We start from the raw sequence: 23068 nt of genomic DNA, 5'->3' as shown, positions 1-23068 counted from the left end.
AGCAGATCTCAGGGATTTAATCTGCAGCTTGTGCAGCTACATGGAGAGATTTCCATTCCTCATCCTTAGTCACACTGCCCCTGGAGCTCAGCTTTGGTTTTGACCCCAACTCTGCATGTGTACCACCCTCAGGCATCTGTTCCATGCCCAGGCAAGAGGGAGCGAAAGCAGCAGCTGCTTGGGGCACACTTCTTCATGCTGGGAAGGGGCACGGCTGCCACAGTTGTGGTGTGCATGAGTTACTTGTGGCAGCAGGACCAGCAGGCAGTTGCAACAGACTGACATGCTCGCTCTGGTGGGTGTCCCTCCCAGTGCCTGCGGAGGCTGGAGCTGGCATGTGGGGGCAGTGGCGGCTCCACACACAATGTGCCTCTCAACTGTGGCGCCTCACTTTCCAGGCAGACCACACTTCCTCTAGGGGCATTCCTGGCCACATATCCCCTCACTCCTGTCCACTCTTCTGTATCCACCAACAGCACTTCTCTCCCTGGATCTGTTCTCCCAACCCCGTGCTTTAGCACTCAGCCCCCGCTAGCATCAGCAGACTCTTGTCCCAGACAGGGGTGCCCAAGGCTGATTCCCAAGGAAGCTTTGGAATGGGTGGAGGAGACCCTGGCCCGAGGAGCAGGTGGGCCTGCTCAGATAGGAGCCCCTCCCAGTGCCTGCGGAGGCCAAAAAAGCTGGTGGGTGGGCAAAGGGGTTGTAATGGCGGCGCTGCCCCTTGCGTGCCACTCAACAATGACGCCTTTCTTCTGTGGTGTCCTGGGCTTTTTCCACAGACTTTCCCGGTTGTGGAGGTCATTACTCCTGTCCCTTCAGGCAGTCTTTTCATAGCCAACACCTGTCCCCTCCCTGGATCCTTGCTCCAAACCCCACTTTCCAGCACCCAGCCCCTCACTGCAACAGGTGGCTCACGACTCAGGCTGGAATGTGCAGAGCTGTGGTGTAGACCATGCATGCAGTTCTTACTTTGTCTTGCCTTGCACAGACCATCCACTGCATTGTCCTTTGATACCCTGAAGGTCCTTTTCTGTCCCAGCTGATTTCCTCACCATGAGTGAGTTTTTCAGAGTGCAGGGGCATCACCTCACCTTCAGCTTCCCACCAGGTCCCTTTTTTGATTCCTCTTCTTTTTTTCTTCTTTCTTTCATCTTACCCAGTTGTGAGGGGTTTTTTCTTGTCCTTTTAGGTGACTGAAGTCTTCTGCTAATGTTCAGCAGGTCATCTATGAGAATTGTTCTACTTGTAGATGCATTCTTGATGTACTTGTGAGGTGTGACGAATTCCACATCCTCCTATTCTGCTGTCTTGATTCCTCTCTAGTAGCTATAGTTATTTCTAATAATCTTTTGCTTTAACCTTTATACTATAGTTAAGTGTTTAACACACCATCCTATTACAGAATTAGTGTTCTAAATCTGTATATTTACCTTTATCAGTGTATTATATACTTTCATATGTTTTTATGTCACTAATTAGCGTCTTTTTCTTTCAGCATTTTTTTCATTGCAGGTCTGGTGGTGATGAAATCCCTCAGCTTTTGTTTGTCTGGGAACATCTTTATTTCTCCTTCATATCTGAAAGATAACTTTTCCATATAGAGTATTCTTGGCTGGCAGTTTTTTTCTTTCAGCATTTTGAATATGTCATTCCACTTTCTCCTGCATGTAGGGCTTTTGCTGAGAAAATTGCTGATAACTTAATGGGGGTTCTTTTATATGTCACAGTCTTTTTCCTCTGCCTGTTTTTAGGGATTTCTCTTTATCTTTGATTTTGGACAGTTTCATTGTAATTTATCTTAAAAAGGTCTTTTTGCATATAGATAATAGGGTGATTAGTGTCATGAATTTGGATGTCCAAGTCTCTCCTCAAGTTTGAAAAAGTTCTCAGCTATTATTTCTTTAATAACTTTTCTGCCTTTTAGCCCTCTCTTTTCCCTCTGGAACCCCAGTAATTATTATATTTGTATGTTTGATGGAGTCCTATAGATCACATAGGCTCTCTAAATCACTCTTTTTCATTATTTTTTCCTTATTCTCTGATTTCAGATTTTCAATCCTCTAGCTCATTTATTCTATCTTCCACTCAGTGTACTCTGAGATAGATGCTCTCTATTGCATTTTTCATTTCATTCATTGAATTCTTTGGCTCCAGAATTTCTGTTTGGTTCTTTTCCATGATTTCTATCTCTTTATTAAATTTCAGATTTTGTTCATGTACTGTTTTCCTGCTTTTGTTGAATTGTCTTTCTGTGTTTTCTTGCTGCTCTTTTGGTTTCGTCAAAACTACCTTTTTGAATTCCTTATTAGCTAGATCACAAAATTTCATGTCTTTGATTTTAGTTATTGGTGAATGATTATTACCTTTTGGTGAAGTCATGTTTCCTTGATTCTTCGTGTTCCTTGCAGTTTTATGTTGCTGCTTCCACATATGAAGTAGCAGACACCTCCTCAAATCTTAACTAGTTGTCTTTAGATGGGAAATACTGTTCATAAGTCCTGTTATATCTGGGGTTTTCTCTGACCTTGTGTGGATATACCTGCTCCATGTTTCTTGCCTCATCTAAACCTAATGATCTCCCAAAGGCTCCATCTCCAAATACTATCACATTAGGGGTTAGGGCTTCAATATATGAAGTTATGGGAACTCAATTCAGTCTATACCTTTCATTTTTCTTCTCTTTAATGTATGTGTTTGCTGCTATAAATTTCCTTCTATGCACTGCTTTTACTTCATCCCATAAGTTTTCCTTCTGTTATTGATTTCTAATTTCATTCCATTGCTGAGTGAAACAGTTGAGCTCCCCTTCCCCCAAGTAAGTTTCTAATTTCTGCTCTTTTTCCTGTGTATGGATCATACTTTTCTGTTTCTTTACATATCATCATAATTTTTTTTGGAAAATTGGACATTTTAAAAAGATAATGTATTGTAGCAACTCTAGGTACTGATTCCCAACCCCCAGGGTTTGTTGTTTGCTTGTTTGTTTGTTTGGTGACTTGGCTGGACTTTTTCTTTGAAGTCTGTTTCTCCTACAGTGTGCAGCCTCTAATGTCACTTCTCAGAGGGAACAGGCTTAGGCATGCACACCACACAGTTACCCTGGAATGACACAGCTCTCTTTGTTTCTTTTCCTGATCTCCCTATTAAGCGTGCCTCTGTGGTATCTCACACAGCTATTAGCCTCCACTAATTTCAGGCTAATTTCTCTATTTTTATTTTCCTGATGGTTCCCCAGATATAAATTCCTCCAGTAATCTAATTCGATTTAGGTTCCCTTGTCTTTGAGGCCAGTCTTAGGTGTTTGTTCTGATTTCAGGAGGGTTCTTCTTAGCTGACTCTTCCCCAGTCACTCTCTGTTAAACTTCTGGCTGTGCCATGGTTTAGCTTGTTATTCTCATGAAGCTACCAGCTTCATTGTAATTGCTTACCTCCAAAATCTCCATTGCTTTTGACAGCACCCTTAGGCTTGAACTTCCCCATACTCTGTTCCAAATAAAGTCTGTTCTCTTAGGAAAGCTCTCTGTTCTTAAGGCCTGCCTTTCTCCCTGGGAACAATCTATGAACCACTGCTCTGGGGCTATGGATAGGGGCAGTGGACTGTTTCTCTTGGAGTGACACCCTTGCTCTACCAGTGGAGTGCTGGGTAACCCTAGTCTTCTTGGCTTGCCTCTCCCAGTGTGGAACCTCTACTCTGTGAGTTATGACAGGGCAGGGGCACTCAGAGCCCAGTATTCTTGGCCTGCCACCTGCAGTAGAGCTTCTGCCCTCTGTGTTAGGCAGAGGGAGGAAGCCTGACACCTACCAGCCATGCCATGCTGGAAGAGAGCTTCTGCCTCATGGACATGGGGATTGGGTGAGGTAGGAGGAGAAATGCTGATGAGTTACCCCTCCTGGGGAGAAAACATAGCCTTTGAATGGGACCTGAAGGGAAAGAGAGCTCCCAGGCTTTATTTGCCAGAAGTAGAGCTTGCATCTCATTGAAGTGAAGGATGGAGTAGATCATGGCTCAAGTGCCATAGACTCTCACTGTTCTTACTGAGAATTCATTGATTTTCTTGTATAAATGTTTCTCCATTTGCTGTATACCCTTAGGACATTCACAGTTTTCAGAGACTTTAAATTGTTTTTGTTTGTTTTTATAATTTTTACCAGTTATGGTGGTTTTGTTAGAGAGAGGCTCTGTGTAGCTCTTCACACTGCAGTTGTGGAAATGTCCAGCTCTCATTTATTATGAAGGTTGTTTCTTTGTTTTTGCTCTCAGATCATACCCTTAATTTAGGTGTTGGCAAACTACAGCCTTGGATCAAATCTGGCCTCTATTTCTACGTAAAGTTTCATTGGAACACAATCATGCCCATTTGTTTATGTATCGTTTATGTCTGACAGAGTTGAGTAATTGCAGTTGAGACCATTTGGCCCACAAAGCCTAAAATATTTAGTGTCTGGCCCTTTACAGAAAAAACTGCCAACAGCTACTTTAGTTAATAAGCTTTACCAAAGTCTTTTATTATTGAAAGATATAAATGCTTCTGTAGTAAATATGAGTTGTCAAGAATACCAACTATAATTAAAATCAGATTTGGCTTAAAGGCAAAATTAGCAGATTTGTTACATAAACATGATATTTCTTGTTTTTCCAACATTTTCAGATCTGGTAGCTCAGCGAGGCGAAAGATTGGAATTATTGATAGATAAAACAGAAAATCTCGTGGACTCGGTAAGTGTGGGATTTGATAATATTTTTCAGGATGTAAAGTAGAGAAACTGTGGTTGATGCCTGATATAATAGGGAAATGTCTTAAATTCAGTACTTTAGTGGGTTTTTTTTTTCCATTCTAACACTCATTGTGTGACTTTTGTGATGTTTGTGATCATGCGGATAACAATGAGGCATAGAAAAAAGCCACAACCCATTAATAGCCGTTAAGGAAGCTTTCGTTTGGAAAATATACTCAGTATAAAGGAACATTTTTTTTAAAGCTTTGGATTGATGTCTACATAATTTAGCACCTCAGCTGCATATAGCAGTCTGTTCTCTGTATATTTTGTAAAACACAAAACAAAAGGATGGACCAGTTGTGACCCATTCTGAATCCTGAAAATCAGAGAATTCAGTCACTTTCTTGCTTACCGTGACAGCTTGAGCTTTTTTTTGTATTAAGCAGGAGGCAGAAATTGATAGGGAGGGATGTGTCCCTGTAACCTACTTATGTTACAATTACGTGTGTCTCTGCATTTTCCATCTGGTTAGTGGATGAAAGTTTTGAGGAAAGATGATAGATATAAGATGAATAGAAGGAGGGCAGAGAGAGTAGAAGTTTATACCTTAAAATAGATATCAGTGAATGATCTTGTTCATTCTTACTGACAGCTAGATTCTAGTGGTTAAGAGCACAAGCTCTAGAGTCTGGTGGCCTGGGATTGAATCCTGTCTCTGTCACTCACTAGCTGAGTGACCTTAGGCAAGTTACTTAATTCTCTATGCCTCAAGTCATCATCATCTGTAAGATGGAGATGTATCTTTTTCATAGTGTTTTGTAGGTTAAAACACACAATACATACAAAGTCCCTAACACAGTGTCTGATACATAGAGCTATTCAAAGGTTTGTTGTTGTTGTTAGTTTTACAGGGACATCTATTAACAATAGGTCTTAGGAGGATAATAGTTTTTTCACAAAAGTACGTGGAAATTGGAGGAAGGGGGGCACCATGCAGGAGGTTAAAACACCAGGGATCTGTAATGGCTCACTTTGTAAACCATTGCTTGAGGACAAAGAGAGAAAACAGGAATCTGATTTTAGATCTGCTGACAATTTTTTTGGTACTTCCAGTCCATCTCTTGGGTACTCTTAATCCTTGAAGAGACCCTATTTAGGTGCTGTGGCCTGTGTTTGACTAGTACTAGTATAGTATAGTCTGCGCTTTCCAAAAAAAGCCTTCTTAATTTTGTTGACTACACGGCCCAGAATAACAAAAGGTACTAATTAACTGCTGCCTCTTTTTATGGAGGAAGAACAAATACAATAAAGTGCAGCAAATGTACTACTGTTAATAAATATGCAGCTCAGTTATTTTTTTACATATATTTATACCCATGTAACCACAATCTAGGTCAAGATATAAAACACTGTCAACACCTCAGAAGGCAGCCTCATGCCCCTTCCAGTTAATAATCCCCAACAGAAGTAATTTTTCGGATTTACATTACCCTAGGTAATGTTTTTCCTGTTCTTAAAATGTATAGAAAAATGGATGTACGTATGTTATGTACTCTTTTGTGTCCGGCCTCTTTCACTCACCAGTATGCCTATGAGAGTCATCCATGTTGTTGAATGTAGTAATAATTTATTGTTTTGTACTACATATTCCATTTTATAAATCTACGTACCACAAATTTTGTTATCCATTTTCCTCTGTGGAGCTTTAATTCTGGATTTTCTGTTTTGTTCCGTTGTTCTATGTGTCTGTCTTTATACCAGTACCACACTGTATTGCTAACTGTAGCTTTGTAGAATTCCAAAGTCCTTCACTATGTTCTTCTGCAGGATTGTCTTCACCTTTTTAGGTCCTTTGCATTTCCATTTGTGTTTCAGAATAAGCTTGTTATTTTCCATCCTTAAAAAAACTTCTATCTTTGATTGTGACTGCATTTAATCAATCGGTCAATTTAAGGAGACTTGGTAATCTTGACAGCATTGAGTCTTCCTATCCATAAACCTGGCATATCTCTGCTTTTGCATAGGATTTCTTTAATTTTTCTCACCAGCGTTTTTTTAGTTTTTGGTATACAAATCTTGCATATATTTTGTGCAATTTACCTTTGAGAATTTCATGCTTTTGTGTTCAATTGTAAATTTTAAATTTTGTTTTCCAATATTTATTGCTAATATATAGAAATGAAGTTGATTTTTGTATATTGACCTGGTTTGTATCCTTCAACTTTGCAAAATTCACTTATTAGTTCTACTGACTTTTTTGTAGATGCTTGCCTCTTATTTCTTTTCCTTGTCTCATTGCACTGGCTAGAACCTTCTACACAGTAGTGAAGACAGATCGTGACAGTGGACATTCTTGCAGAGAGCACATCTTATGGGAAGAAAGTATTTTCACAATTATGTTAGCTGTAGATTTTTTTTTTGTAGGTACCCTTTATCAGGTGAAAGAAGTTCCTTCAATTCCTCATTTCAGAATTTTATTCATGAATTTTAGCAAATACTTTTCTCTATTTATTGAGAGGATTATATGGGTTTTCTCCTTTGTTCAATTAATATGACTGAACATAACTTACTAAATTAATATTTATTTCTGAATGTTATACCAACCTTGCATTCCTGCAAGGTCATGATACATTATCCTTTTTATACAATACCTTATTGGATTTGTTATTGATTTATTCAGGAATTTTGTATCTATGTTCATGAGGGATGTTGGTCTATAATTTATTTTTCTTTTTGGGCTTTGGTATCAGGGATATGCTGGCCCCATCAAACAGGTTGGGAAGTGTTACCTGTCTCTCTATCCTCCAAAAGAGTTTAAGTAGTATCGGTATAATTTGTTCCTTAGCAGTTTGGAAGAATTCACCAGTAAAGCAGTCTCAGCCTGGAGTTTTCTTTGTGGAAAGGTTTTAAATCTACCATTTTACTATTTTTTTAAAGATTTATTTTATTATTTATTTATTTATTTTATTTTTGGCTGCATTGGGTCCTCATTGCTGCACACAGGCTTTCTCTAGTTGTGGAGAGCAGGGGCTACTCTTCATTGCAATGTGTGGGTTTCTCATTGTGGTGGCTTCTCTTGTTGCGGAGCACAGGTTCTAGGTGCTCAGGCTTCAGTAGTTGTGGCACACGGGCTTAGTTGCTCCGTGGCATGTGCTTCCTGGCCCAGGGATTGAACCCATGTGCCCTGCATTGGCAGGCGGATTCTTAACCACTGCGCCACCAGCGACGCCCCTACCATTTTACTAGTTGTTTCCTATTTGTACCATCTGTTCTTTGTTCCCTTCATTCCTCTTTTTCTGCCTTCCGTTCCATTAATGAGTACTTTTTAAATTCCGTTTTTATTGTTTTATTTTGTGATAAGTCTTTAACTTATCACAGTCCACCTCCAAGTGGTATAATCCCACTTCACAAATAGTATAAGAACGTTATAATAGTATACATCCAATTTTTTACCTGGCCTTGATGCTATTTTTGTCATACTTTTATTTACACATATAACCTTAAAAAGAGATTTAAATAATAAGAACATCTTTTCTATTTACCCATGTAGTTAATATTTCTGGTAACTCTTGTCATTCTTTAGTGTAGATCCAAATTTCCTTCTGGTGACATTTTCTTTCTGCCTGTAGGACATCTTTTAACATTTCTTGTAGTGTAGGTCTGCTAGTAATGAATTCTTTCAGTATTTGTATATCTGAAAAGTCTTTATTTCACTTCCTTTTTGTAAAGATATTTTCACAGAATAGAATTCTACATTAATTTTTTTTCTTTCAATATTTCAAAGATGTTTCATCATTGTCTTTTATATTGTTTCTGACAAAAATTTCACTGTTGTTTTTACATATATAATGTGTCTTTTTTTTCTCTTGGTGCTTTTAAGATTTTTCTATCATTGGTTTTAAGAAATTTGATTATAATATACTTTGGTGTAGTTTTCTTCATGTTTCTTCAGCTTTGGGTTCGTTGACCTATGGGTTTTTAGTTTTTATCAAATTATGAAAACAGCCATTATTTCTTCAAATATTTTTCTGTCCTTCTTTCCTTCTAGGACTCCAATCACATGTACATTAAACCACTCGAAGTTGTCCCACAGCTCACTGATGCTCTGTTCATTTTTTTTTTTGTACTAAAAATCTTTATTTGATTTAAAAGGTCCAATATAAGCCAAATTAAACCCCAAATCGACAGGTACACTTAGAGATCTCCTGAACTAAATGGCACTCTTGAGTTGTGTGTCTTGTTAAAGGAGGTCATTTGCTATTACCACCATTGTCTTAAAAGTAGTTCTAGAGCAGAAGCTGGTTATTATAATGTACATCAGATACTTTAGATGTCATCTTTCATGCAGAAGTTAAAAAAGCAAGCAGACTTTTTTCTTATTCTGTGTGAGTATAAAAACCACTACCAGAACAGGGCCTGAATGCCTTCGACATACAAGGTGTGACTATAAAGGAACTCACTGGTGTGGTGTCCCTTCATACAAGCAGTCCACGTGTGTTCCTTTTTTTCTTCTTTCTGTGTTTCTTGTAGGATAGTTTCTATTACTATGTCTTCAAGTTTATCTTTTTCTTTTGCAGTTTATAATGTTACTCCCATTTTGTGTATTTTTCATCCCTACAAGTTTGATTTGGATCTTTTTTATGTCTTTCGTGTATCTCCTTAACATTTGCCTGCTTTCCTCTATGTTCTTGCATATCTAAAGTATATTTATAATTGAAATGTTTAGTTCACTTACGTGTAATATAAATATTGATAGAGCTGGGTTTGATTAAGCCATGTTGCTCTTTGGTTTTTATTTGCTCTGTCCTCTTTGTTCCTCTTTTTTATTGTATTTATTCAAATATTTAAAAAAATGTTTCATTTTATCACCTCTTTGTTTTTTTACCAGCTTTTTAATTATTTCTTTATTGATAAATAGCTTGCAGACCACACAACTGACCCATTCAAAGTGTACAGTTTGGGCTTCCTAGGTGGCGCAGTGGTTGAGAATCCACCTGCCAATGCAGGGGACACGGGTTCGATCCCTGCTCCAGGAAGATCCCACATGCCACGGAGCAACCAAGCCCGTGCGCCACAACTATTGAGCCCATGTGCTGCAACTACTGAAGCCCACGTGCCTAGAGCCCGTGCTCCACAACAAGAGAAGCCACGGCAATGAGGAGCCCGCGCACCACAGTGAAGAGTAGCCCCCACTCACCACAGCTAAAAAAAAGAAAGCCCGTGCACAGCAAAAAAGACCCAACACAGCCAATAAAATAAATAAATAAATAAATAAATAAATAACCACCGCATATTTAAAAAAAAAAAAGTAAAGTGTACAGTTCAATGGGTTTTGGCATATTACGTTATAATTTCTAATTGTGAAAAAAATACATATATAAAATAAATATGCCATTTTAACCACTTTAGTGTATAATTCAGTGACATTAATTACATTCACAGTGTTGTGCAATCATCATCACTATCTATGTCCAAAACATTGTCATTATGCTAAACAAAAATTCTGTAACTGTTAATCAATAACTCCCTATTCCCACTCCCCCCAGCCCCTGGTAACCTCTTATCTACTTTTTGTTTCTATGAATTGGCCTATTCTAGGGACCTCTAATTGAAATGCTACAATTATTTGTCCTTTTGTGTCTGGCTTATTTCATTTAGCATCATATTTTCAAGTTTCATCCATGTTGTAGCATGTGTCAGAACTTCATTTCTTTTCGTGGCTGAATAGTATTCCATTATATGGATATACCACATTTTATGTATCCATTCATCTGTTGATGGACTACTGAGTTATTTCCATCTTTGGGCTCTTGTGAATAATGCTGCTTGAACATTGGCATACAAGTATCTGTTCAAGTCCCTGATTTCAGTTCCTTTGGGTATTTACCTAGGAGTGGAATGGCTGGGTCATATGGTAATCCTATGTTTGGTTTTTTGAAGGACTACCAAACATTTTTTCATAACTGCCACACCATTTTACATTCCCACCATCAACATGCAAGGATACCAGTTTTTCCACATCTTCACCAGCACTTGTTATGTTCCATATTTTTATTATAGCCATCCTGGTGAGTATGAAGTGGTTTGTCATTATGGTTTTGATTTTCATTTCTGTAAGGACTAATGATGTTGATCATCTTTCCATGTGCTTATTGGCCATTTGTATATCTTCCTGGGAGAAATTATTCAAGTCCTTTGCCCATTTTTAGGGCACCATCAGCTGCTAATGAAACCATCTACATGGAGCAGAGAGGCCATCAGGCTGGTCAGCTTGCCTTTGTCATTCTCACAGGGGTTTTTATATTTTCTTGTTCTTTTCTACTTACACTCACCCCCAGCCATCTCCAAGAGAAGCTTTGGTAAGGTGTAACAATTGTTCTTTATAGGTGAACTGGTTTTAAATAGGTGATTTATCAGTGCTCAAATACTGGCCTGAGAATAGTGGAGAAGTCTTCACCCCAACCTGTTGAATGACATACCTGTATTTAGGTTTATTAGTTTCTCACTACTTTTTCTTATTCATGTTACCTTCCTCCTTCTTGGAGTCTTTATTGTGACTTAGTCTGTGAGTAACTGAAAAGAGTTTAGGCAACTGAGAAGTTTTCCAACTATATACAGTTTAGAGGGCACAGTCCCCAATCTGCCTCAAACTAACTGCAAGTTTTTTTGTTCCCCAGACCACCCTCAGGTTTGATAACTCACTAGAAGGACTCACAGAACTCTATGAAAGCTAGTATACTTATAGTTATGGTTTTGTACAGGCAAAGGTTACATTACAGATTAAGCTCAGCCAAGAGAAGAAGCACATTGGGTGGAGTTTGGGAAGGTACCAAACCCAGAGTTTCTGATGTTCTCTTCCCATGGACTCGTTACTCTCCCAGCATAGATGTGTGATGACATTGTCAACAAAAAATGCATCAGTTGATTTAAGAAAGAAATGGAAAATTTTATTTGCGCTAAAATTGAGGGCTATAACCCAGGAAGAGCATGTCGGAAATCTCTGAAAGCTGCTCCACCTGTTAGAAGTCAAGGCGCAGTTCTATAAGGTTTTTGAGACAGAGGGCTGGACATTAAATGACATATTATTGACACTTATACAATCCAGATCTAAATGTCACTGTGGCCCCTTACAAGATTAAGAAGGAACGTCATGGTCAAGTTGTCTTGTTGGTGCTGGGAGAATGTTGCTCTTTACGGTTGAGCAGGTATTTTTGCTGAGGGTGAAGGTTTGGTTGATGCATAATGCAGATACACAATGAACACTGAGGGGAGAGAGGAGGCCAAAGGGCAGAGGAAATTTTTATGTTTAAATTTTTCTTGTGTTGCCATAAAATATGAATTTTATTTCAGAAAATACACAGAGAATTGTACAACAGGGAAGCTTGCCCAAGTTTCATTGTTCAGTTTTGTTGTTGTTGTCTTATTGAAGTATAGTTGATTTACAATGTTGCATTAGTTTCTGGTGTACAGTAAAGTGATGCAGCTGTACATACATATACACATATTCTTTTTCATATTCTTTTCCATTATGGCTTATTATAGGATATTGACTATAGTTCCCTGTGCTATATAGTAGGACCTTGTTGTTTCATTTTTCAGTTATTGTTGCAGTTTCATTACATAAGCACGATGATTGACTGATTGCCTACTTGCTTAATCTCAGTCTCCAGTCTCTAGTTCCTCTAGGTGTGATCCAAAGCCCCTATCCTAAATCATATAGTTGGTCTTTCTGGAGTGACTGGTCCCTGCACTAATTCACATTATTACTATTTGGCTAGCCCATGGCCCCCAGGCAAGAAAAGGTTACCTCCCAGGAGCTGAGGGCAAAGGTCAGATCCCTTTTTGGGCAAGGTTAAATTCTTTACAGTACAGTTGGTAGGCATTTGGGTTGTTTCCAGTTTTGAGATTAGACAAATAGTGCAGTTAGAAACATTTTTGTATATGTCTTTAGATGAACTTGTGCATATATCTCTGTTGGGTACATACCTAGGAGTGGAATTGCTGGGCTGTTAGGGATCTTTGCTGTTTGCTTGTTTGTTTGTTTTAAACTGCTTCTGTCCTGGTGGGAATGGTTCAGTAGATACTGAGAAATTGATGCTGCAACAGAAAATGGATAATTGAAGGAGTGAAGTTCTTCGGGTTTGGGCCCTCGTATGAGTAAATACATATCTTCCTATGGAAATTGAACAAGTTCTTATGGTTCACAATCCCAGGATTATACTGGGCAGAACAGGCAAATATGTTTGCAGCCAACTGGCTCACTCTTTCTTATTGGAAGCAGGAAGAGGAAAAGGCTTTTCTGTTAGCAGGAAGAACTACTTCTGGTGCTCAGCATCACCTACATTGCTATGGTGGAGAAGAAAAAGGAGGGAAACCTTTCCAGTGGGCTCATATTGCTTACCATATACGTGGCAGAGGCCTGCTTTGGGGAACTAGTGATTAAGAATGTCCAGTCTCTGCCTGTGAATGGAGGGAAGGGGTAAAGAACATGGAAACAGAATTTAATGAAAGTAAAAGTTTTGCAGGTATTATTGCACATCGATCATGTTAGTCAGTGCCAGGCATCAAACAATTCATGCTTTCTTTTTCTAGTCTGTCACCTTCAAAACAACCAGCAGAAATCTTGCCCGAGCCATGTGTATGAAGAATCTCAAGCTCACTGTCATCATCATCATCATATCAGTCGTAAGTGTTTGTCCTTTTAGTGTATGATTTTATTTTTCAATCTGTAAGAAATTAGGTGCTGGAATTCTTTCTCAGTGATTAGCATTCTGAAAAAAAAAATGCTCAGCACTCTGAAATGAACTACATACAACTTTTAATGGTGAAACACATGACCAGGCATTAGCTTTCCCATGAAGTTGCTATGACATATCATCTCTACTTACACTGTGTTTCCCTGTTGAGAATTCTTACATATAAGCAGTTGTTCAAGGCATTCCAAATATTCCTGGTTATTTAATGGTTTTCTTGCTACTGAAATGGGATTCTTTTAAAATTACATTTTCTAATTAAGTGCATATTTTCTGATTATATTTCTGTTGTCTAGTTAATTATATTGTCTATTTCTTTGTTTCTGTTTTCTGTTTTCTAATTCATCTATATTGTTTCTGGCAACCTTGCACAATTTTTATTAGTTGTAATAGTTTGTCAGTTGATTCTTCTGTATGCTATATATCAGGAGTCAGCAAATGTTCTGTGAGGTCCAGATAGTAAATATTTTAGGCTTGCAGGTCACATACAGTCTCTGTCACATATTCTTTTTTTAAACAACCATTGAAAAATATAAAAACCATTCTTAGCTCACAGGCAGTGGCTGTAGTTTGCTGACTCCTACTATAGGTAAATTATGATACTGTCTGTTAATAATCTTAACTTTATCATTTATACACACACACTCATATATTGCATTTACAAGCAGTGCTGAATAATTGTGGTATCAGTGGGAATCTTTATTTAGTTCCTGGTTTTAAGTGGAATGCTTCTGATAGTTATGAGTGATATTTACTATGAATTTTTGTTAGACTTTTACTGTGAAGGTAAAGAATCTTTTATTTCTAGAGTGTTAAAAGATTTTTTTATCAGGAATAGGCATTTCACTTTAAGAAATGATATTTCTCTACCCAATAAATTGATAATATAACTACATTTAATATTAATATATTGAATGACAGTAATGAAAGCACTAATAATTATTCTTTCATTTCTGGGATAAGTACTAAGAGGTCATTGTGTAGTATTCTTTTAATGCATGGTGAGTTCAGTTTCCTAATATTTACTTAGTAGTTCTCTTGTCTATAAATATGACGTAGTCCAGGGACTTCCCTGATGGTCTAGTGGTGAAGAGTTCGCCTTCCAATGCAGGGGGTGTGGATTTAATCCCCGGTGGGGGAGCTAAGATCCCACATGCCTCGTGGCCAGGAAACCAGAACATATAACAGAAGCAACATTGTAACAAATACAGTAATGACTTTAAAAACAGTCCACATCCAAAACAGCTTTAAAAGAAAAAGTCATCTATATGCTATCCTCCTTTTGGAACCCCAGTATAAAAAGATATTGGACCTCTTTGAACTATCTTGCATGTCTGGTAACCTTTGTAATATGTTTAAACTCCTTTTTTGCATCACCTTCTTGGTGAATCATTCAGCTAACTCGTCCAGCTCTGTTCATTCTGCTATCCAGTTCCTTTTAAAAATCAGTTAATTTTAAAATGTTTATTTTTTTAAGCCATGTTTTAAATTTTGAAGAACTCTTATTATTCTTATTTTAACTTTTATTTTGATGGAATTTGTATTTGTTTACAGATGTACTCTCTCCTTGAATCTCTCTGGATATATATTAAGAGAGAGATCACAGGGAAGTAGTTTCTGTAATGGCAAGAGCTGGCTAGGCAAGTCTGGAATCCACAGGGAAGGCTGTCAGGAGGGGCTGGTTGGACCTGAGGGGCAGGAGCAAACTGTATTTACAGGCAGAATATCTTCTTCATCAAGAAAACCTTGGCTCCACTCTTAAGGCCTTTTAACTGATTAGACTGGGCTCCTTCAAATTATGTAGCCTCCCCAAGTTGACACACAACACTGACCTCACAGAAATGTAGTTAGTTATGTTTAGATGTAATGGGTAAACTTTTAAAATTTCATTTCTCATATGGTAAGTGTTGATAGTTATAACCCCCTTCTAAACAAGAGCTCTTAGGAGGCCTCACTAATTTGCAAGAGTGTAGAGAAGTCCTGAACCAAAAGCTCAAGAGCTGCTGCTCTAAGGAGTAGGGGCGGGATGCTTTACTTTGGGGGTAGTTTGTGTATGGGCAAAGCAGTATTTCCTCCTCATCCTCTTGTAATTTACAGAGGCCCAAAGTTAACTCCAAGCAGGTATCTCTGACTCAGCTCCACTTCTCCTTGACCCCTATGGAAGGTCTTCCACCTTAGACAGCTGGACCTGCCTACCAGAGAAGGGCAGCCACAGATCTGTTAATGTTATACTGGAAACTGGGCCATGGCCTTGAATGTCTCCTCAGGTGGCACAGTCTTGGTTTCTCAGCTTAGCTTCTTCCTCCTTCTTTGGTCTAGGAATGTAGATTGATTTTTGAAGGTAGATTATTATTAAATTCAGATTATATTTATTGATTACTTATTACATGCAGAGTACTTTGTCAGCTCTTTGCTGAAAGGTGTTGTCACCTAACATACTGTACTTCAGCTTTAAAAATCCTTATATTTTAGCTGTGGTAAATAGTCAACTTTATATCACATTGGAGTATCTGTGTGTGTGTGAATATGATGTGAGTAGTTTAGCCTATTTATTAACCAGAATTTTCTATAACCCCACCCCCAACATTTGTAGAGAAGTAAGGAAAAAGACTTTGCTGACTTTAGGTAAGGGAGCATAGAATTCATGATGTATTTTTTTCTAAGCATGTGAGTAATGAAATCAGTCACTTAAACATCTTAGAAAGTTATAATTTAAATCAACACATGTATATGGAATCTAAAAAAATGGTACTGATGAACCCAGTGACAGGGCAGGAATAAAGGTACAGGTGTAGAGAACAGACTTGAGGACACAGGGTTGGGGGAGGAGGGGAAGCTGGGACGAAGTGAGAGAGTAGCATTGTCATTTATACACCACCAAATGTAAAATAGATGGCTGGTGGGAAGCAACTGCCTAACACAGGGAGATCAACTCATTGATGGGTGATGACTTAGAGCGATGGGATAGGGAGGGTAGGAGGGAAGCTCAAGAGGGAGGGGATATGGGGATACATGTATAAATACAGCTGACTCACTGTGTTGTACAGCGGAAACTGGCACACCAGTGTAAAGCTATTATACTCCAGTTAAAGATCTGAAAAAAAAATCAGAACAAAATGACTGATTTAATGCAGTGAACCTAAATTTTACAATAAATATATTTTTGGAATGTATTAATGTGAGCAAGCATATGGTATTAAAAATATCATAATTTAAACTTATAATACCATAATTAAAAAGCTAATACATCTTTATAGGACCAGTATTTTTGCTGTGTTACTTATAATTGCGTAATTATAGTTACTGTGTCATCCACTGAAAGGTTCATGGCAGCATTCTTGCTCATAGGTGATAAATAGATGTAGATATAGATGGAAAGTCTACTCATGCTTTTCAATATTTTTAGTCATCCTAATAATGAAAAATTAATCCATGTGCAAAACCTAAAAATGTACTTAATTATAAAATCATACTTCAAGGGAATTATGTTAATATGTGATCTTTATGACAATGATGTTATCAGTAGAGTTGCTTATATAGTTTGATTCTGCCTACTTCCCAGTGAAGAGAAACAACCCCACTGCTTTCCTTACCAGAAAAGAAAACATAGTGGAATTCAAGCGGATGTGAGTTATATCAAAAAAGATCATTTTAATCCCACTTCTATCTTTGAAAATACTTGATTAGTGTATTGTATTATTGCACAACTGCTACTCTAATGGAATCAATACTTGTTAATTGGTCTTGTTTTCCTATATTATTTAGAAGCCTATGACAGATTCGAGAAAATAAAATTGTCTTCTCTACCCCCACCTCCCCCCCCCCCCAGGTATTCATCTATATTATTGTGTCACCTCTCTGTGGTGGATTTACATGGCCAAGTTGTGTGAAGAAATAAAGTTATCATTAACCAAGGATATGAGAGAACAAGGAGTTAAAAGCAATCCGTGTGATTCAAGCCTTTTAATACTGACAGATGGTGTCTGCCAGTCTCTTCAAAGCTCTTCTTTCTCTTTTTTTTAATACTGTTCTATGCCTCCAGATTTATCTTTGTCCTATCAACCAGTTTATTCCAGTGCACTTCAGACTGAGCCATTTATTGCAGCAGTAGCCTTAAAAAGGCATTTTGTTTCTTTGGTTTGTTAACTAGTGTCATCTACTTACAGAAACAGTTTTGTTTATAATTGCACAAAGCTATCACCAAGGTAGAAACCACCTGTCTTATGGATGACCTTTGTGGACACAAAAGTTCAAGAGACATATAGTATTGCTAACATCTCATCTTAACGTCATTTGATTTTGAAGGGTTTTAGGTGCTTGAAAATCATATACAAGAAGAATTTTTGTTATTTGGGGAATTGTAATTAAATTGTTGGTGTTTCTAGGAGCCTGAGCGGGTAAAGTATTAAACATTTGATCTCAGTCAGATGAGGAATGTTTTGCTAGCCTATTAGAAGCACATAGAAGTATTCTTGTCTGCCTATTATTAACTTTTATGAAGAAAGTTTTGATCATTCACAAACCTCGCAGAGCTTCGTATCCTCTGATTCCCCATTGCGGTTGATTTGAGAAGACCATGGTTTAAATATTGTTGAAGGTTGTAGTTTTTTTATGTATTCCTTTTTCTTTGGTGCATATTTAGGGCGATTGTATACATAATAGAATGGGTAGTGGAGGGGGTGGGGAGGCACATTCCTCTGGCTCACCAAAGAAGAAGAGAACCACCATGGATATGCTAGCATTTCAGCGGTATGAACGGAGGCAGTGTGGGGAAGTTTTTCCAGCCTGGGAAAAGCCCAAACTGAATATAGTCAACAGTCAACTCCAGGGTTTGGGTTTGACTGGTGCTGAATAATAGTTTAAGCATCCTTTGTGGTTTAGTAAGTTCTTTAATCCGCCTAGCTTTGAAGAATTCTTTAGTGAAACTTGAGAGTAGACAGTATGATGTATAGAAACCATACAAGACATTTTAGCTAACGTCCATGTAACTGCAGTGTGAAAAAAACGGGAATGTCATCATACTGCTTTGGCTACTCTGGCATCTGTTAGCTAGTGTGTACTTTGGGTGTGTATCTGAAAGGACAACATTTGCTGCCCTAGATCTGATTGCATTTATTTATCAATAAATGCCAGTAAATGGAAGTTACATTTGACTCTTTTCCCAATGAAAGAACAAATTGGTCTGTGAAACCTCGCCACCTGTTTAGCCTGGTCATGTGCCTTGAATAGATATGTGTCACATACTCTGGCACCTGCTACCTGTTCTTCCTTCTAAGCCTTTCAATTCATGCTGATTCATTTATTTGACATATATTTTTAACCCACTGGAATTCTTTTCCTGGTGATCATATATAGTGCAAATGTTTTTTCAGTCCTCTTTATCAACACTAATGCCTTTTAATTACATCAGCATTTCCTGTTGGAAAACACATTTGTTCCATGAAAACATTCGGCATTCCTTAATAATAAATTCCAAATGTCTTTAATCCAAAGAAAAAGACTTAAAGCTTATTTCCCTTTCTTATACACACCTGAATAAAAATGATGTGCATGTTTTAGGGGTAAATTACTTAACCATCCCTTGGTCTATTTATGTATAAGAATGCTTTTTAAAGCACATATCTTGTTTTAAATGATGCACAAACTGAAGGCATTAATAAAATTTAAGAGTAATACAATGAGTTGCTTGTCTTAGAATTTCTTCCTGGAATCTGATTTCTTCTGATGACATTTTGAAATAGTTTACAGAAGAGAAGTATGTTACTTATGCTGAAAATATATTTAAAAGTGTGACCTGGAGCCTTATAGTCAAGAGCTATAGTACTGTCTCAGGTGTATAAAATTTCTTCAAAACCAAGAGACACAAAAGAAGTTAAAAAAAATATGTAGGTCGTACTAAGACCAACGAAAGATCATGAAATGACCACACAGCCCTAACCATCATCCTGAGTCCATGGTTGAGACAGAACAGGAAAAGAACCCCAGGGATTGTAATCCAGTTCAACACAGCTCTGATTGGTTCTGAAATAGACGGCTCAAAGGAAAGCATATGAGGGTGAGAGAGAATAATTTCTTGTAGCAAAACACATTTAGGTAAAGAAAAAAAGAAATAGTGTGGCAAAGATCAAATGTACAAAAAGCTGGACCACAACGAAATAATAGTCAGTCACTTGGGGCCTTTGAACCTAGGTAACTGAAGTCAAGAATGGTAGAATATGTTTTTGTACATGCTAGAGCAACTCAAAAACAGCCCATTTAACTCTCCCCAGGCCTCCTCCAGGTTTCAACTGAAGTCTGCAGTCCCTAACCAGACACTTGTGGGGTGGAGGGGAAGGCTATTTGGTTGTTATAAACAAAGAAAAAAGTGGCGCAAGCTAATTATCTCTCTTTACGTCAAACCCTTGGCCAAAAGGTCAGATAGTGTCACAGTCCATAAGTTTCCTTCAGAATAAATGGATATGTCTTCCATCAGATAATGATTCTTCCTTGCTTAACTCTGCTTTCCCAACCTCAAGATAGATGAAGAAATTGGGTTGCTTCCCTGGATATCTTAATGGAAATTGATATAACAACAAAAATAGCAGCCCTGGATCCTCCTACAGTGTTTTACATTAGAAGTGGATCTGTTTCTGACCATTCCATCTTTTAAGAAATAATAAATAGGGTAGAGTGGTGGTGGTGGTGGTGGTGGTGGTGGTTGACCTATTATTCAGTTTGAATTCAATGAGAAAAACAGAGCCAAGACAAGTATTATGGAAACTAGGGGTTTAATACTGTGTTCAAGCTTATGCAGATGTAAAAAAGTAGGAAGAGTTGGCCTGGAAGGGAGGTACTAGGGGATCAGAGGAACAGTCCTAGGCATTTCCACTTAAAGTACTAGTGCTGGTGAACAGGTTGGAGCTTGTTGGAAAATCTGAGAATCCCTACATGTCTGTTTGCCAAAATAGATGTGTGACAAGAGGTGTTGATAAGAAGCCACAGACACAGTAAACCTGATGCCAAGTACCCAGTTGCGTCCCCAGTTGGTCAGCAGGGCCAGTAAGTCAAGAGGATGAGCTGGATGCAGAGTGGAGGAGATGGAGAAAAAGCTGGGGTATGCCAGGCATCTCAGCATCATCACGCCTGACTGCCCTGACCTTCAAAGAGTATTGGCCTCCACTGTCCTTCTGCTTTTCAAGTCTCATGTGAGTTCATTTTACTGGCAAAACATAATTCTAAAAGCATATAGGGAAAGGAGTTTCAATGAAATGCCCAGTTTCTAGAAAGAACAGTAGTGACAGGCTAGCACAGCCAAGTTCTTCCTATATTCATTTTTAAGATCAGTTCAACTGCTTCATCTTACAGAGAAAGGCCATTTGGTAGGTTAAAGCATTCTTTTGCTCAAGGTACATTATACAAAATTATTTTGGATTCATGTTGTTTATTAAAACAAAACATCTAAATTCAAAATATGTTATGACTTGTTACAGCTCTTTCAAAAAGAAGAATTCATGTGAAAGAAAATTCATATGCACAGGTTGACACCCTGATTTACCTTTTTTTAATTCACATTTCAATTTGGACCAGCATAAAGAAAACTGTAAAAGTCTCATGCACAGAGAGAACATTAAATTCAATAATGCCCCTGACAGACTTCACTTCTGGCCAAAATGGAGTAACAGTGACTATGTTTACCCTCCTACTTGAAATAATCCAGTAAAGGACAAAATATTTGAAACAACCGTTTTTAAGACACTGGATTCCAGGCAGTGAAGGGCAGTAATATTTCAAAGAGCTGAACCCAATTATTGCACCAGCTTATTATGTTGAGAGAGTATCCAGGCCACAATGCAGTGAGAAGGAACCCAGGAAGAGCCTGGAAGATTCCCTGAATTGAGACGTGACAGATATCCAGAAATCTTTGCAGGGTGGGGCATGGTACTAGAAATGAGACAGTTGCAGAGAGAGGACTCGAGATGTGAGGAAACTACCCAATACCAGGGAAAGAACCACCCAAAGATTAGAAGGAAGAATATCCTACACCCACAGGGCTCTGTAACCACCAGATAGACAGGAAAACTTCATGACTCACAGAGTATTGGGTAGAGTACTCAGAAGGGTCTTGCATAGACCAGGGTTTCTCAATCTTGACACTGTTGGCATTTGGGGCCAGGTGTTCTTTGAGACTGTCCTGTGCATTGTGGGATATTTAGCAGCATCCCTGACTTCAACCCACTGGATGCCAGGAGCACCCTCTTGCCAATTGTGACAACTAAAAATGTCCCAAATGTTCCTGCAGAGTTGGGGTGGGGGAGCAAAATCAACCTTGGTTAAGAACCACTGGCCTAGGCTTAACAGACTCATCCAGGATAATAAATCTTAGAATCCAGATCTTAGAAGCTGTTTCCAAGTAACTGTCCTAGAACAAAGCTTAAGAATATATTTATGGGAATATATACAAGGTAAAAGAGTGTTGGGCAGGGCAGCAAATAAAAAGTTACCAGTCACACAAAGAAGCAGGAAAATATGACCAACAATAAGGGGGAAACCATTCCATTAAAATAAATGTGGAACTGACACAGATGTCAGAATTACCAAAGAAAAAGTTAATATTATATTTCATATGTTCCAAAAGGTAAGTAAAGATACGGAATTTGAAAAGGTGCATTGAGTTTTTAGAGATGAAGACGGTTTTCTGAGATGAAAAATACACTGAATAGAATTAGTGACAGCACAGACATTTCAGAAGAAAAGATTACTAACTTTGAAGACAGCAATACAAACTATCCAAATGAGACAAATCAGTTAAATACATTGTTAAATGTCAAAATGAATTTTAAAAAAGGAAATCAACTCAATGCTTGTGAGAAACTCACTTTAAACATTAATGGGTTAAAGTAAAAACATGGAACAATATGCCATGCTGACACCAGTCAAGAAAATTGGAATGGCTATTGTAGTATCAGATGAAGTAGATTTCAGAGCAAAGAGTAACCAGAGATAAAGGAGGTTATGTGTCAGTTTACCAGGGGTCAAGGTATAGGGATTAATGCTGGGGGATAGGTTTTGGGCTCCCTCTGACTGCAGCCCCATAATATGGGAAGAAAAATAAATAGTAGAGGTTTGTTTGTACTTCAGATTCTTGGCTAGAAACTAACCCTACTAAAGAATTGTAACTGGAGATACAGTGAGACTTGAGAAATCAGAAGTATACCTTTATAAATTATATATTACTACCTAACTACAATCCTAAAAGTGTGGGCCTTTAGAAAATTACAAATATTTTCCAGTGTTCATGTTTATGATCAGGTTAAGGACTCCATAGGGGTCAGGGTGAGGGTCAGAATCAGGGGTCGGGGTTGGGGCAGTTCAGATGCTCATCATTGTGCATAAATAGATAAAAGTTCAGATAAATGCATGTTAAAGTTTACATTGTAGAGGCATTAACTTTAATTTTATTATTTGCTTTATGGTCTGCAAATATTTGCTGCAGGTAAAACATACACAACAATCCTGAGGAAAATGAACAGTGGGTTTCTGATTAGAGATAACATTTCTGAAAGCCACGATTTCTCTGATGCCTCCATGTGGCTTTTGAAGTAAATAAACTGAGCACG

The 23068-nt window shown here is 38.1% G+C and overlaps 1 protein-coding gene across 1 annotated transcript in view; it reads left to right on the top strand.

Moving 5' to 3' along the window:
- Window positions 1-19148, top strand: part of VAMP7 (vesicle associated membrane protein 7) — a 64882-nt gene extending 45734 nt beyond the window's left edge. The window contains exons 6-8 of the mRNA XM_057718654.1: window positions 4650-4717; window positions 13312-13404; window positions 17302-19148. Coding sequence (XP_057574637.1) covers window positions 4650-4717; window positions 13312-13404; window positions 17302-17370 — 230 coding nt within the window. The 3' untranslated portion in view covers window positions 17371-19148. The remainder of the gene's footprint in view (window positions 1-4649; window positions 4718-13311; window positions 13405-17301) is intronic.
- Window positions 19149-23068: the final 3920 nt, after the last annotated feature.

The sequence above is a fragment of the Hippopotamus amphibius genome, chromosome X (assembly GCF_030028045.1).
Source record: "Hippopotamus amphibius kiboko isolate mHipAmp2 chromosome X, mHipAmp2.hap2, whole genome shotgun sequence".
In the NCBI taxonomy this organism is placed as follows: domain Eukaryota; kingdom Metazoa; phylum Chordata; class Mammalia; order Artiodactyla; family Hippopotamidae; genus Hippopotamus; species Hippopotamus amphibius.
The sequence above is the reverse complement of the archived record's forward strand: the minus strand, read 5'-3'. Positions and strand labels throughout refer to the sequence as shown.